Source organism: Chrysemys picta, unplaced genomic scaffold, assembly GCF_011386835.1.
Source record: "Chrysemys picta bellii isolate R12L10 unplaced genomic scaffold, ASM1138683v2 scaf297, whole genome shotgun sequence".
NCBI lineage: Eukaryota > Metazoa > Chordata > Testudines > Emydidae > Chrysemys > Chrysemys picta.
The window spans coordinates 41201-58212 of record NW_027053004.1 but is presented as its reverse complement, the minus strand read 5'-3'; the positions used below and the strand labels follow the sequence as shown (position 1 = coordinate 58212).

The window sequence follows — 17012 nt, the reverse complement described above, 5'->3', positions numbered from 1 at the left end:
TTCCGAGTACTGTATATCTATTTCTGCGTATATTGATGGTATCTGTGAACCTATTGCTACGTCATCTGCTGGCCCACAGTGTTCACTAATGTAGTTAACAGGTTGAACACAAAAGTATGTAATGACATCAGATGTAATATAAGATCTATCATTTTTTCACATTGTTCTTTGTTTCAATTATCCTGAACAAATATGGAAGTTATCTAATCATCACTTATTCAAGGGGAAAATAGCATATTTAGCTTACCCTTTATATGTTATGTATTTTTTAAATTTTTCTTCTCATTCTATCTTTGATTTCATACTCCGCACCCAATAAGTTATTCTTATTTTTAGCATTTATATTTCCCAGCCATGACTTGAGATCCATGAAATATACCCTTCAGATTACATCGTAACTATAAAAATGTTGTACGAAATTCTGAAAAGTTGCTGTCAACCATTGTGATGGGTTAGAAAAAGAAGTGGTATATAAGGTAGGTAGGACATAAACTCTCTAAGATTTATTTCTCAATCAACACCAACAACTTGGGCTGTATTCAGAAATGACCTGAAGCGTCTTATACTTCCACCACTGCACCCTGACAGGTATGGATGGAACAATGCAAGTTGCTCCATTCTTTCTTTCTCTGAGAGGGTCCAAGTCTTAGTCTGGGGTAATTCTGCCTCAGGACTTTCTCATATGAGATACACTGGGGTCCGTACTATCCACGTTCCTTTCAGTGTGTACATAATGCTGCTGTGGTAAAATTGTTCAGATAAGGGCTAGCTGCTGAAACTGAATCCTTGCAATATGGGAGGTTATGCTGGTTGTGTGGGGCAAATACCAGGAAGATACAATAGGTAGATACCTACCTTCTCAGTTGACGCGGCATTTAGCTTTTGTTAACAAGTTCAGTCTCGGGGCCCACTAGATACTATCTACTTTGGACGTTCAAAGAGCAGTAGTATCCAATATTGTTTTTATTCATGTTCATTATTAAAGGAGGTTGGGACTTTTCCTTTGGGCACTGACCCTTCCTAATTTTGTCACCTCCAGATTAGTTTACTGTGACATGAAACTTCTATTAACGTAAGTAGAAAGTGGCTTCCAACTTGTTTAGCGGTGGTTTTCACATGGAGCATATTACAGCAGTGCTCCATCTGCACTGGATCCCAGAGTGTTTACAAGTCTAATTCAAGGTGCTAATTTGATCTATACTGCTCTACGTCATTTACTATAAATCCTGGCTACCTTGGAGATTGCCTCTTTCCTCATGTCCCTTCCCTAGAGCTGAAATTAGCAGAGGTGATTGATTATTGTTGCTGCTGCTATTATCTAAAGCTTCAAGATTTAAACCATTAAGGGATGGAGACAGAGCACTTTCACTGTGTGGCCCTTGTCTCAGGAACTCATTTCTCCCAACAAAGCCAAAGTTAGCTGACTGCAAAGCCTATCCGTTTCTTTCAGTTCTTTCCTGAGGGACATGGCTTAGGAGCTTGAAGGTTAGTCTGAGTGAAAGCTGTTGACTCCTTTTAGTTGTCACTGTATTAAATTTTTTTGTATCAATGTGGCTTTTTTTTTAAATGTGTATATTACCCAAGAGAGCGTCACAGGCCACTTTATAAACTAAATTGCTAGGGAGAACATTCATAAGCAAAAAATATTGAGAAAAATTAGACCAATTATCTTTTGTCGAAGATCTTCAACCACCATCTCCTACATTCATAATGATTCCAACTAGAATATCAAATATGGGATTTAAAAAAATAGCTGAAATTTCAGGAAGTTTGAATTCAAACTAAATTTCAAATCCAAGCCTAGTGAGTCAGGCTCAGCTCTGTTTGTTATTTAGTCATAAAATACAATGTACATATTGGAGCATTTATAAAATAATTCAGATGATGTTTCAGAGCATGAGGCCAAAAGTGGTGATTGTGAATAGAAAAGTGCAGGAGTCATCTTGAATTGTGTTGTGCCTTAGCAGTGTTTTCCATGACGATGGTTTCATGTTTTATCCTGAACCTTGTTTTTTTTAGCCCTGCTTTGGTTTATACTCTTGTCATCATTTCAGAACCACACTGAACATTGTTTTCTACTGTAGAAGATCAATATCAGGCGTTCAGTGTATTCATTCATTTATTTAGACAATTACATTTTAATGTGCAACTTTCAGCATGCTACCTGAAGCCTCTCTTGTTTCAGTAAAGCAGCTAGAAAAATAGCAGCTTTGTCGAATGGTGAGGAATATGACCCTTTTTAAAGGTTCTTGTAATTTTATGATTTCTGCTTTCACTCTGTTGAAATTTTGCCGATTTCAGAAATGGCCACCATCTCCCATTTCAGTTTATGGGACTGAAGCCTTGGGTTTCCCTCACAATGATATCTGCCATTCCTTACGGCATTTTCAGGTGAAATGAGAATGCCCACAGCAAAGATGGCCACCATCACCCACACTTTCCAATGGTGCTGAAGCCAGGTTGCCTTCAGGAAAGATGGTGGCTGCTTAGTGACCATGTAAAGGTTGAGAAGGGAATGAGAAACTGTGGGTGCATCAGGGAGGGGGAATGTGTTAGAGGATGGGACAGAAAGCTCTGAGAGACAGAAGGCAGGGTGAGGTCAATGCAGGGAAATGTAGAGAGAAGGAGGCAGACTTGCCGGGGAATGAGGGAGAGGAACGCAAAAGGAGATTAAAGGGAATTTGGGGAAAAGTGGGAAAAGGTTTATTCATCACCTTTTCTACCCCCCAGGAAGCTTGTTGAACATTCAAATCAATCCTCCCTGCATTCTGCTCAATTACCCACCATCTGATTCTGCAGTGTGTGATGTCTTATTTACTTCTGTGTCCTGGCCAGTTCTTCAGACAAGATTTCAATGTATCCAGTTGTTTGTTTTTAAAGTGTTTTCATTTGAAACGTCTTCCCAAGATCACATGTTTGTTTGGGTTTATACTTTTTCTTTAAGAAAAGCTATAATTTTTATCAAAAAATTAAACCCAGTATTATGTGCAGTACATATTGCAAGTACCAGAATGCTATTGAGAACTCTACAATGGGGCCCAGCCAACCAGAGTCTCTTGGATGTCTAGGAGACTTTGCCTGGGTGGACCTCATTCTAGGATTGAGGCCTTAGATGACAATGGACAGTGCTAATGTATTTTCTAAATATATATAAAAACAAAAAGTAGATTTGTGTTCCCTAGTCTTCTAATTTTGATTAATCTGTGGTGTTAATGTTTCATGTGACTTTTTGGTATCTTAATCTCTCTTTCTGCAGCCTTTTCTAACTTTGTTTTCTATTGTAGTTTTCTATTGTTTTATCTCTGTTGTGTGGTGTGGATTTATTATGGAAACACATTTCGAGGAGTAAAACTGCAGTCCATATTGGAGGGAGGAATGTGATTTAACACAGATAGGGGGTTGTTAAATTTTCAGAATAGTTTAAGCAACAACCATTACAAAATACAGACCATGCTAGCAGCTGAATGGAATTATATATAGCATATGCAAGAGTGAAATTGGCATGAAAGGCTGAAGCAGCAATAAGCTTTAGTAAAACCAAGGGCAGATTGTAAGGAGATTTACCAGAAAACCAGTGAGTAACTTTATACCTGTGCGTGCGGGTCACTTCCTTTGTGTGAATGATTTTTGGTGTCATAGAGGTTAGTAAAACAAAAGGGATTCACAGTCAAAATAGCTGACCATACAATGTGATGGTCACATTGTAAAGTGTACACTGAATTCACAGGCGTAAGCATGCATGAAATCAAATATAAGGCCCTACCTAATTTGCGATATTGCAGCAATTGCAGATCCCGCAATATTAGGATTCCACCGCCATTTTGTCAACCAGGTGCCGGACACGGGCTTCCAGCCGCCAAGCACTAGCAGAAGGACCCCAGCCACCCGGGGCTGATGGAAGGAGCCCTTCGCAGTAATGACTGTAATATAGATGCCGCAAAATGTCTGGTTATCAAAAAATAGTAGCAGGCATAACATCGTACTTGGATGTTTATATTGTTCCAGCAAATAGGTTTTCTCTGGCTTTTCCAAATTACTGCAATTAATAAAGGTCTGTTATTACTTTTCCACCATTTTCAATGTCTTGTCCGCAATTCAGCTGCAATTATTTGACAATCATCCCGTGATTCAAGTAGGGTCTTAATTATATATCGATTCACAGAAGGAGCAAAATCAGAAAAGAGAAGTGAGAGAGAAAATAATTACAGAAGACTAAAAAGAAGGCTGGTCCATAATTTCTCGTGGCATTTTATAACTTTTTTCACTGCAATAGTATTTAACTTTCCTTTCAAATTAGGATTTTGTGCCCCTATACTAGATCTACTTTCCCATATACACCTTTAAAAAAGCTTTTTTAAAAATCCTAGCTCCGCTTTTATCCTCCATCCCAGTTCATCTTTGCAACCCTAGTGACAGTACATCACTTAATGAAAACTGGAATATTAATTGATTTTGTTATGGGGCTATTAAATTAATATTTTAAATAAACAATATTAAAAGCAACCCTGTTGACCTAAATAAACGTTTTTGTTTCTTGCCAAGGCTAACTTTGTTGGTAATATAGGAATTGTCATTTTGCATCAGATCCGTGGGCCATCTAATGCTGTATCTTCTCTCTGATAGTGGCCAGAACCAGATGCTTCAAAGGAAGGTGCAAGAAACCCCACAGTAAACTGCCCCCTATGAAGGCCTCATCCTAATCTCTGATCGTTGTAGAGAGGCTTAAGCCCTGAAGCATTTTTATATTTCTTCCTAGATGTGATTAGCATTAACTGTAATAACTCTAGATTTCCTTCCTGGTTAAGTTCTTGGCCTAAACATCATCATGTGGCAATTATGCACTGTGTGAATAGTTTTTCCTTTTCAGGTTTGAATTTGCTACTTGTCAAAGTCATTGAATGTCTCCTTGTTCTTGAGTGATCTGAGACAGGGAGAAGAGAAGCTCTTGATCTACATTCTCTATATTATTATTTGTAGGTGTTGTTCTTCTTTCAAAACCACTGTCATATTTCATCTTTATCAACCGCAGCAGTGGAGGTGAAAGTTGTCTTAGCTCCCTGAATACCTTACCTGTTGTGAACTCAGGGACCTTGAAATTTTTTTCCCCACTGCACTAAACAAAAAATCCATACGACTTGGAGAAGTGTAGCTCCACGTGCCATAGTGCCATGCAAACATTAGGCAAGTGAAAATAAACTATTTTTTTACATAATGTTCAGTGGAAACAAATATTTCCTTTTTGGAACTCGCATCTCCTTATCTTCAAAATGCTTCAGCTCAGCTGTTGAGAACGTTGATTAGATCAGCTGTTATGAGGCAGAGTATAAGTCCATGGGGTGTATTCTGAGCTTTCTTTCAATATTCTGATGTGCATGTTTCTAAATTATGCTTCAGAGAAAATGGGCAGAGTAAGACGTAGGGTATGTTTACACTGCAATTAAAAACCCGTGCTGGCCCATGCCAGCTGATTTGGGTGTGTGGGGCATGGGCTGTGAGGCTATTTAATGGCAATGTAGCTTTCCGGGCTTGGGCTGCAGCCCAAGCTCTGGGACCCTCCCACCTCTCAGGGTCCTAGAGCCCAGGCTCCAGCCCGAGCCTGGAAGTCTACACTGCAATTAAACAGCACTGCAATCGAAACCCCAGGAGCCTAAGTCAGCTGGCACGGGTCAGCCGCGGGTGTCTAACTGCAGTGTAGACATATCCATAGGCTTTAAACGCCTAATGAATGATAGCGTGTAACAGGTGACGAGCCCTATATTTATATTTCAAATTTTATTACCTGTTGAAGAGCCAGGAACTTATATGCTCAACCTTTCCATAATATTGTGAATTCAATTTATTTTATTTTATTTTATTTTATTTTAATTATGTATTGAGGCACTGCCTGGTGTACTTGATGCTGCACAGGCATATAGGAAGATACAGTCAGAATTTAAAAAATGTATGTGTTAGCTCTGCATCGCTATGATGGAAAATACAGTTGGCGGCTAGCGGATCAGAAGGGAGAATTAACTTTCTTTTTATACTTATTTAGCAACCCTAATAACTTAATGCAAGTTAGTATGGATTTCTCTGGACATGTTGAAACAAATGATAGTAACATTTATAAAGGAAAATCTTTGAGTTGGAACTGATTCCTATGAATTTGGTGTAACTTCTCAAAGTGAAATCAACCATATTCCCTGTTTGTTTCTCATTGGTGCAGGAAGATTAAACTGATTTGCATCTATTAAAATATTTACATCTTAGTTCCTTTCTTAGGGACTCTTAATTCTCAATCCTAGTACTTGAGCTATAGTCATTCAGAACAACTCCCAATGATGGAAGAAAAGTAGAAAATAGAACATCATAAAAGTCTTTCTTCACAACCTTATATATATGACTTCATTAAACAAAAAATTCTTTTCCATTTCCATCCCTTTTCCCCCACCACATATTGTGTGCAAGACTGAAGGCTTCACATCAATCTTCTCATATTAATTATATGTGTCATACAGATTACTAAGGTACCACTAGGTATCATATGTACTTATTAAGATTTGTTATTGTTTTTCTGTGCCCTCTCATTAGAAATATACGGAGGCCTGTATGTCAGAGTAGTTCTCCATGTGTCACAATGCATACAGACACACTTTAATTTTGCAAAATCTCATTCTGTGTTGATCTGCTTATGAATCTCAGTGAGCAACACGTGGGGGCAGGTCTACACTACGGCAGGGATCAATGCTCTGAGATCAATCCACCAGCGGTCGATTTAGCGGGTCTTGTAAAGACCCGCCAAATCAACTGCAGATCACTCTCCTGTCGATCCCTGTACTCTACCCCCGAAGAGAAGAGTAATCTCCATTTGACCCCCCAGAGTGTAGACCCCGCGGTAACTTGACCTAAAGTACGTCGATCGACTTACCGCAGTAGTGTAGACATAGCCTGAGACACGAAGTACTTGATAGAGCACTTTTCCACTGATTTAATGATTTGTTGCTCTGTGCTTGTTTTACAGGCCAAAGTTCAAAAAATGTCAGTTCATCTCCAAGCATAGAGAGCTTGTCTGCAGGACGTGAATACACAGGATCTCCTCCTTTGTCTGCATCCAAGAAAGATTTCTTTTTCAGTACCATCTCCCGTTCTCGTTCCCACAGCAAAACTATGGGCAGAAAAGAGTCTGTAAGTTCCTGAACATTGTGAGCTGGTTTGGGTTTGTTTTTTTTCCATGACACATTGTTTCACTTATTGGAATTGATATTTTTTCTTATTAATTGTTTGCCTTTGAAAATATTCCCAAGCAGAAATTAATGACAAAACAGAAATCACTGAAGATATTTGTAAAATATTTTTTGCTAAATAGCATCTGCTCTCTACACTCAATCCCACAACCCTACTTTATCTTCTGAAGCCCCTGAAAGTCTCTCGTGGGCCAGATCAGAGGTGAGACTCCTGCAAGTTCATTTCTTTCATTAGACTTCCGGGGTGGGCCCGAAACTAATAACTAGTTCAGAGACGGACTTTATAATCATCAGATCCAAATGTATCCATCTGGTGCCCCTCAAATTCCCTAATATATTAGAGGTTTCCCGCAATGTCTGTCACATCTGTATCCTACAATGACAGTTATATCTCCAAGCATCCACTTTCTTGAGCCACAAGAAATTCTTATTTAAAAAACTTGTTGCTTTCATCTAAGGAAATCTGTTGATGTAGTAGGTGCTGTGTAAGAACTTACCACCTTACTAAAGAGCTTAAAGGAGATCTAGTTTGATTAATCTTATATGTTATGGGAGCAAGCTCCTTCACTGAAATAAAAATTAATTAATTTAAACTTAAAAAAACATTTTCTTCAGCCATCAGCCTCACATAATCTTTCTGATTATTAGAGATATTTATGTAATGATAAACTAGAGTTTTTGGCTCAAAAATGGAGGCAAAATGTACATTTTCTGTGTTTTTACAAATTTGTTGATAGAATTTCCTGTTAATTTCACCAAGTAACTGTAATAGCAAAATTTCTGTACTATACCAAAACTTTCAATATTCAGAGATCCCAGAAATACAAACGCACAATGATAAGGTAAAGACAGAATGGAAACGTTAACTGTGAATGTCATAACTTTAAAGTTTTAACCCTAAGATTACAAATAATATAGATTTTTCTGTTTGGTATTTAAAATTTGCTGCCTTACTAGAAAAGGTTTTTTTTAATTATTATATTTTTAAATTTAAGACCTTGCTTACTTGTTTTTGAAATGAAGAAAACGTGTCCATTCTGCTTTTTACTCAGCTGTGTTCAAACAATATACTGGGAATAATGAAGATACTGGAGTGGGAGTTATTTGCTTTTTCATTTTATTGGGGTGCCTAAAGACACAAGTATATAAGGCCTTGTCTACACTGGCAAGTTTCTGCACAGTAAAGCAGTTTTCTGCGTTGTAACTCCTGAGGTGTACACACTGCCAAGCCACTTAGTGCACAAAAACTAAGAGACAAGAGGTGTACAGTTTTCTGCACCAGCGTAGACACCCTGGTCGATTACAGTGCTGCGATTGGCCTCCAAGAGGTGTCCCACAATGCCTGTTCTCTCCTCTCTGGTCATCGCTTTGAACTCTACTGACCTGCCCTCAGGTGACCAGCTGTGAGCCCCACCCCTTAAAATCCTTTGAAATTTTGAAAGTCCCCTTCCTGTTTGTTCGTTGATGCATGCAGTGGTCTCAGAGCATCTTTCCAGGTAACCATGCTTGCTCCACGCACCAGGCAATCCCCCGCTTGGAGCAATGCTGAGCTGCTGGACCTCATCAGCATTTGGGGAGAGGTAGCTGTCCAATCCCAGCTGCGCTCTAGCCGTAGGAATTATGATACCAACAGACAGATTTCACAATGCATGACAGAAAGGGGCCATGACCGGGACACACTGCAGTGCAGGGTCAAAGTGAAGGAGCTACGGAACGCCTACCAGTGGAGACTTCAGTGGCTCGCGTGCCAGTCAAGAGTGGACCGAGCCAGGAGGAAGAAATCTTGGACAAGGATGTGGAGGGGGTGGGGGACCCAGAGGCAGAGGACGACTCGGAGGTCAGAGAAGCATGCAGCAAGGAGCTCTTCTCTACCCCAGAGGAGGCTAGCCAGTCACAGCTGGCAGAGCTTGGCGAAGCACAAACAGGAGTGGAGGCCCCTGGTAAGTGGAACTGCTTTGTTTTTTGCCCCATTAAAGGTAACTTTCCCGCTCCTCTCTGCCATCACAGGGGTTGGGGGGGCACCATTGCTGCACACAGTGGAACCACATAAGGGCCAGGGCGGAAGATTCAGGCTTGGAGAAGACCCTCCCTTGATTCCCTGCTCACCCTCAGCAGCGAGATATCTTCCATTATGAACACAGCCTGTGGAAAATGTGGGTACAGTAATGACTATAAGGCCACCCCTACAGCGCTGGCTCTCCCCAAGAGCCACATGCCCAGTGTACAGTACGGTCCTGGAACACTGATTTCCCCTGCCCCTGCGGTTATTCACCATCTTGGGGATCTTGTGGCTCATGTGTGCTTGCCAGGAGTCAGCCAGTTAGTGACAGGTATGTGAACAATGGCTGTGTTTTAAATCACTGAATCAGTGGTCCGTGTGTTGCAAACAATATTGCTTCTGTAAAATGTTGCATTTTGGCTTCACAGATATGATTTTGGGAGCCCAGTCTCCCTCTTTGTTATCGCCGGCTGAACGGCTATGCAGAATTAGAAAGCAGGCACAAAGAACTAAAGAGGACTTTCTACATGATGTCATGATGCACTCCGCAGCCAAGAAGCAGGAATTGAAGGAGTGGCGGAACAATTAGAAGAGGGACCAAACGGAGAACGTGGAACACCAGAAAGACGCCACGGAGCGGCTCTTAAACATTATGGAGCACCAAGTGGATGCGCTCCAGGCACTACTAGCACTGCAAACCGAGCAGCTCCGCGCCCGCCCTCCCCTGCAGCCGCTGTCACAAAACTCTTTCCCATGCGCTCCCCAGACACCAACAACAGACTCTTATCAACCTCCTGGCTCCAGTCTGTACCCACTGCATTCCACTCCTGCCTTGTCACAGTCCAGCCCTGCAGACTCCTGGTACCCACTGCACTCAACACCCATCCCTCTGCAGTTTAGCCCTGCTGAAGTACAGTACCCGCTGCACTGGACTCCAGAGGAGAAGCTTGGATATGATACCTGGACATACACAAATCTTTAATCATCCCGAGACCCCGCCACCTCCTGGGACCCTCCCTTCCCCTATCCCCCTCAGTGCTGATGTGCTTTTTTTGTTTCTCTCTCCCCTCCGGTTGTTGTTTTTTAATAAAATAATTGTTTTGGTTTGAAAGCAATCTTTTATTCCATTAATTGAAAGCAAAAAGGGCCCTGCAAAGCAACAGGCAATTTTCTTACACCTTCATAGTACATCGTCTGCACCAATCACAATCACCTCCTAGCATTACAAGCGCTGCACTCCCGAGCATAACAACAAATATTAGTGGCTTTCAGCTTCAAATTGCTGCCTCAAAGCATCCCTGATCCTTATGGCCTCGCGCTGTGCCCCTCTAATGCCTTGGTCTCTGGCTGTTCAAATTCAGTCTCCAGGCACTGAGCCTCAGCGGTCCAGCCCTGAGTGAAGCTTTCACCCTTCCCTTCACAAATATTATGGAGCATACAGCATGTGGCTATAAGCATAGGAATATTGTCATCGGCCAGGTCCAGCCTCCCATATAGGCAGTGCCAGCGGGCCTTTAAACGGCCAAAAGCACACTCAACAGCCATTTTGCCCTTGCTCAGCCTGCTGTTGAACCGTTCCTTGCAGCTGTCAAGGTGCCCCATGTATGGCTTCATAAGCCACGGCATTAAGGGGTAGGCAGGGTCTCTCAGGATCACAATGGGCACTTCAACTTCCCATACAGTGATCTTCTGGTCCGGGAAGAAAGTCCCTGCTTGCAACTTCCTGAACAGGCCAGTGTTTGGAGCAGGATGCGATTAATGGCCCTGCATACTTCCGTCAACCCATTCCGAACTCATTAGCAACGGATCGGTAGCAGTCTGGAGTAGCCAGGTTCCACAGTGCAATCGCCACACGCTTCTCCAACAACAGGGCAGCTCTCATTCTCGTGTTGCGTCGCAGGGCTGGGGTGACCTCATCACACAGTCCCATGAATGTGGCTTTCCTCATCCGAAGGTTCTATAGCCACTGCTCGTCATCCCAGACGTGCATGATGATGTGATCCCACAACTCAGTGCTTGTTTCCCGAGCCCAAAAGTGGCCTTCCACTGTGGCCTTCCACTGTGATCTCCATGAATGACACAAGCAATCTCATGTCGTAGCTACTATGCATGGCGAGATCAATGTCGAACTCCTCTTGCCTTTGTAATTTAAGGAATAACTTCACTGCCACTCATGACGTATTAGTCAGAGTGAGCAGCATATTGATCAACAGTGCGGGATCCATTCCTGCAGGACAAAGAGGCAGAGCATGCAGTTCACAAACCATTGAAAGATGGCGCCAAAAGTGGATGGAAGCACAGGGATTGCTGGGATGCGAAGCAATGCATCACGGGGCATCGGGACAGGATCCAGGATGCCCTGCAACTCCCTCTGCCTTCCCACAACTCTTAGTGGCAGAAGAGGAAGAGGGATAGCTGCCCAGAGTGCACTGCTGCAAGTGCCGCAAGTGTGAACACGCTATTGCGCAGGCAGCTGTGTGAACACACAACAGCGGTTTCCCTTCAGCGTTCTCTGAGCGGTGCTGTAACTCTGCCAGTATAGACATACCTTAAGAGTGTTTTTCCAGTTCCAAGAATAAGCTCCACTTGAACTGCTCTTGTCTACTTTGCTCTGTGCAGGCAGACTCCCTGCATCCACAGAGAGCCCCACGTGCAGAACAGCTTGCAGAATCAGGGCCCAGGAATGCAAGAAACATTAACTCCTGGGCACTGCTTGAGGCACAGTGGGTTGAGTTAAAGGACAGAATGGAAACCTTACATCTCTCTCCCTGCCTGCCTGAGATGAAGTAAAACAAAACACATTAAAATCCCTACAAAAATACATTTTAAGTAATGTATAAATGTATATATTTTATGGGTATAATTTAACAGGATCTAAATTTGAGCCAATTATGTCTACAGCTTGTGGTCTGGCTATCATGCTTAATCTCTTGTGTGTAAATGGAGTTTAAGACTAATGCCTCTTTTATACTGTAATACTAGATGTAGAAGAATTTTCTATGATACCCCTCATGCTTGGTTAGAGTCCCTTGAGAATCCCATTATACATTTTCTGAGTAATTGATTTTCCCAACACTTCTGTTATTACTTTGTATTTTCTTTTCTTATTTTCACTGGATGACTTGAAGAAAGATTGAGGGGAGGGAATGTTTCAAAGGAATAAATTTGTAGTCTCTGTGTTATGGTCCGTTTATGAAAATGTCTCAGAATCACCAGTAAATTCATAACATGGCAGTGAAAGCAGAGCACAAATTTTCCTAAGGGTTCTTTAAATTACGTCATATGCTTTACACTGTAGTGCCTCAGAACTAAAAAAAATGTATGTACTTCAGACCACTAAAACCTATTTCCTCGTATTCAGCTTTTTGACTGCCTTGTTATGGAACATAAAAGTGTTTTATTTCAGGTCAGCTAGTAACAGAAAAGTTTTATTTAAATTTGCTCTTGATTGCTAAGGATGATCATTTGTTTGTATTTCCTCACATATTTTATTATGCTTAGTTATCCTAATGGGGTGTGGGAACAAATAGTGCAGCCCAGTGTCCCAAAGTAGATTAAGTAAATTACTCTCGGGCCAGTAATTTATAGCTGCTTCATTGAGAACTGTTTTGGGAGGGAAAAGAAGCAAAGGACTTGAAAACATATTGGGTTCACTTTATTATTGAATGTATTTACTATATTGTGGCTGATCTAGTACCTTTTTGGTAGATGGGTAGTTGTATTACTGTTTGATATTTTGTACATTTTGCCAATCCTAGTTATATTATGGATTATGTCCAAGAATTTTTTATGGAAAGCGACTCTTGTGGGCACTTAGTCATACATCAGTCATTTTTTAAAAATGGTTTTGATGTATTTAAACATCAGCCATTACTCATTTTATGGACACCAGAAAAACCCATTTCCCACCCTCAAAGGTCTTTGCTAAGAAAAGTGTGAGAGGAGGAAAACATATAAGCAGAAACACATGCCCTATGGTGAGGAAATTGCAATAATTTAGGTAGAGCAGGGCAATTTTTGTAAAAAATGCAGTTTGTCAACCCAAAATAATTAGTGAATTCATGTCAAGTTTAATAGTTAGAGCCAAACTGAGAAAATCAGAATGTTTCAGAAATATCAAAATGAAACATTTAATTTCAACTCAACTTGAAATTTTGTGTTTTGACTTCAGGCATTTTGATAGAAACACAGGATTAGATTCACAAAATGCTGGGAAGAGTGGAGGAGGACCTCCCTTATACAAGAACCTTTAGTCCTGTAATCAGGGTACTCACCTGGGATGTGCAAGACCCATTATGAATTAATTGCCACTGTGAATGACAGTGAATAGTCATTCAGTCAGAGAAAGACAATGAGAATGGTTCTATTACCCTAGTGGTTAAGGCATGGTCGGCACGTGCCTCCCGCATTTGGGGAGGCTGGCCCGAGCGCCAGAAGTTCCCCCTGGTGCCCAGACCATGGCCCCATCCATGTTCCCCGCCCACTCTCCCTTCTCCTCTAAGCCCCCTTGTCCAGGAGGAGGGACACGGCAGGCAGTGACGGCCTCTCAGGGGAGAGGTGTGGAGGAGAGGAGGGACTCAGACAGGGGAAGGCGGTGGTGGCCTGTGGGGGACAGAGCAGGGACAGGAAGAGGCAGAGCACAGTTGGGGCCACCACAGCCCAGGCATCTGCGTTCTGAAAGGTGGTGGGTTGGCTGCTGCTATTACAGCCGCCACCTGTGGGTTAAGGGCATTCACATAGTATGTGGGAGACCCACGTTCAAGTTCCTGCTCTAATGACTATTTTATTCTTAATACAAAGTGTAGCAGTTTCAACAGGAGAGGCTGAGACGGACCCACCCCAGAATATCCCATAACTCAGTAGCTAGGACACTTCCTGCAGTGTGGGAGACTCAAGTTCAAATCCTTTCCCCATGTCAGGCAGAGGAGGGAATTGCCTCCCACGTCCCAGGTGAGTGCCCTAACCCCTGGGCTAAAGGTTGTAAGGGGGGTTATTCTCTCCGCCCACCCAAGTTTTGTTTTAACATGACTTGAAATTTTTTTTACTTTCTGATTTGCCAAAACACTCATTTTCGATTTGACCTAAAACTAAAGCTTTTTCCATTTTTTTTTTTCCGGAAATGCCAGCAAACCAAAAAAATCCATTATTTGTCCAGCTCAAGGGAATGTGCTGCTGTTGCAAGGTTGTTATGGGATAAACAGGGGTGTAACTTGCATACATTTTTCAAGTTCTGAGTCATGACCAATACATTGGACTTTGCTTGGAAAGGGCATGGTCAAAACTGATTCTTAACTTGATTCACTGCCTCCAACTGAATCACTTTGACAAGCAGGAGCAAGACTCCTCATGCTGAGGGTCTCTACTCCTCTAAGACAGCAAAATTCCTGTTAAACAAGTGCTGAGAAAGTGATGTATTTCCTAAATCCAAAGACTGATGAAAATATGTTCACTGTTACTATCTTCAGAGACAAGTGCTATTTAAATTTTTAGCTGAAAGCATTGGTGCTGGAACTTGGGGTGCTGGGGATGCTGCCACACCCCGTGGCTTGAAGTGGTTTCCATCATATACAGGGTTTACAGTTTGGTTCAATGGCTCTCAACACCTCCACTGCACACATTGTTCCAGCACCCCTGGCTTAAGGCCCCCTCTTGGCAGGAAAGAAAGACTCTGGGGCCATCTCCTCACAAGCAGGAGCAGCTTAACTGTTACATGAAAAGCAGTCTGGTGCCCTTCATCCACCCAGCAGCAGCAGTGGTGATGGAAAAGAGCAGCGGTTCTCACTGTGGGTCAGGACCCCAAAGTTTAATGGGGTCACTAGGGCTGGCTTAGACTTGCTGGCGTCTGGGGCCCAAGCTTAAGGGCTTCAGCCCTGGGCATCAGGGCTCAGGTTACAGGCCCCCTGCCTGTGGCTGAAGCCCTTAGGCTTCAGCTTTGGCCCCCCAGCCTGCGGAGATGGGGCTTTGCCCCCCACCCCAGGGTGGCAGGATTTGGGCGGACTCAGGCTTGGGTACCCCCTCCTGGGGTCCTGTAGTAATTTTTGTTGTCAGAAGGACAACAGAAGGTTGCGGTGCAATGAAGTTTGGGAATCTCTGGAATAGAGCTCCGGGGTCATTTCCTCTCATTACCTATCTCCCCCACCCTATGAGCAGACTGTGGGGGGAAATTGGACAGATTTGCAGCTCTTCATTTCACATTATGATCACCTTCCTTCAACTACAAGCATTAAGAACAATCAGTTCCTGTTCTTGGCAAATAGCACGGCTGACTAGCTCTTAGTTTTGGCAAACATTGGAGCTGTCTGACACCTGTCTCTGGCAGGAGATACTGGGGTTGGCTTTTGGCCACAAAGAAGTGTTAAGATGGAAACTGTTGTATCCAAGATTATTGTTGGCCTTATCAGCTGTTTCCTTACTTCTCAGGTTTGACTTAAGTGACACCATCAGACATACAATTTTCCTCCCTATACGTGCTATCGTCTCTTTGCAGGGAATTGATGTTTGTAATTTATATAACGCATCAGACTGGTTAGAAAAACAGATGTCTGAGGCTTGGTCTACACTAGAAACTTGTGTTGGTATAATTGCATCTCTCAGGTGTGTGGAAAATCGACATAGTTATACCGACCTAACCCCCAGTGCAGATAGCATTGTGTCAACGGGAGAAGCCCTCCCACTAACATAGCTTCCACCTCTGAGGGAAGTGGAGTGCCTCCACCCGCAGGAGACGCTCCCCCATAGGCATAGGTAGCATCTTCACTAAGCGCTACAGCGGCACAGCTGCACTGATGTAGACAAGCCCTGGGATCTGCATTTTGCATAACACCTCTGAAAATCAAACCGCTGATTTAGCTGCCTCACTTCAGGCACCCAAGTTTGACAATTTTGGCCATAGACTACAAAGCATAAAAATCCAAGAGGATAACAAAATAAATAGTGGTGGCAATAACATCATATACACGCTCACATTGTCCTTGAGTAGAAGTATTTCCTTTTGTGCATTTTATACAATCCTGTAAGCTTAGAGACTTTTTTTTTTTTTTTTACTTCCATGCACCTTTTATGTGGGCTAAATTATTTCTTTAAACTCCTAAATATATACTCGTTCATTAGTTTATAAGCCGACCCCTCCAAATGGATAGGTCAAAATAGCAAAAACTGTATGACCCTTTCATAAGCCGATCCTATATTTCAGGGGTTGGAAAACTTTGGCTCCCGGCCCGTGAGGGTAAGCCACTGGCGGGTTGGGACATTTTGTTTACTTGGAGCGTCTGCAGGCATGGAACCCTTCAGCTCCCTATGGCGCAGTTCGCCGTTCCCAGCCAATGGGAGCTGCGAACGTGGTTCCATAGAGTTTAAAATCATCAAATTTTGGTGTAGACCCAGTTATAAGCCAACCTCTTTGATGCGTCACTTTTTTTGCCAAAAATATTCAGCTTATGAACGAGTATATACAGTATAGTGTTTTAACAAAATGTTTGTGAATTCATATTTAACATGTACCTCACATTTATTCAGAAATACAAATGTCCCAATGCAATGCTCTTTTCTTAATGACAATCAAAACATTCCTAGAAATGAATGTTATATAATTTAAACTATTATTATAACTGCTTAATGAACTAATAAATGTTTTCTTGTAACATCTCATTGCTTAATCAATAGTTTGGGGTGTGCTGGGTCTAATATAAAAAACTCACCTCTGCTGACATTTGAGTGTAGTGCATTAAGTTTAATGAATCAATCTGAAACTGTAATTTATATTTCAGGAGATTTTCCAGCTTTGCCATTCC

The 17012-nt window shown here is 42.2% G+C and overlaps 1 protein-coding gene across 2 annotated transcripts in view; it reads left to right on the top strand.

Annotated features, from left to right (window-relative positions):
• Positions 1-17012, top strand: part of LOC135978527 (TBC1 domain family member 5-like) — a 54949-nt gene that overhangs the window by 14798 nt on the left and 23139 nt on the right. For both annotated transcript variants that reach the window (XM_065579440.1, XM_065579439.1), the window contains one exon: positions 7001-7164. In XM_065579440.1, coding sequence (XP_065435512.1) covers positions 7001-7164 — 164 coding nt within the window. The remainder of the gene's footprint in view (positions 1-7000; positions 7165-17012) is intronic.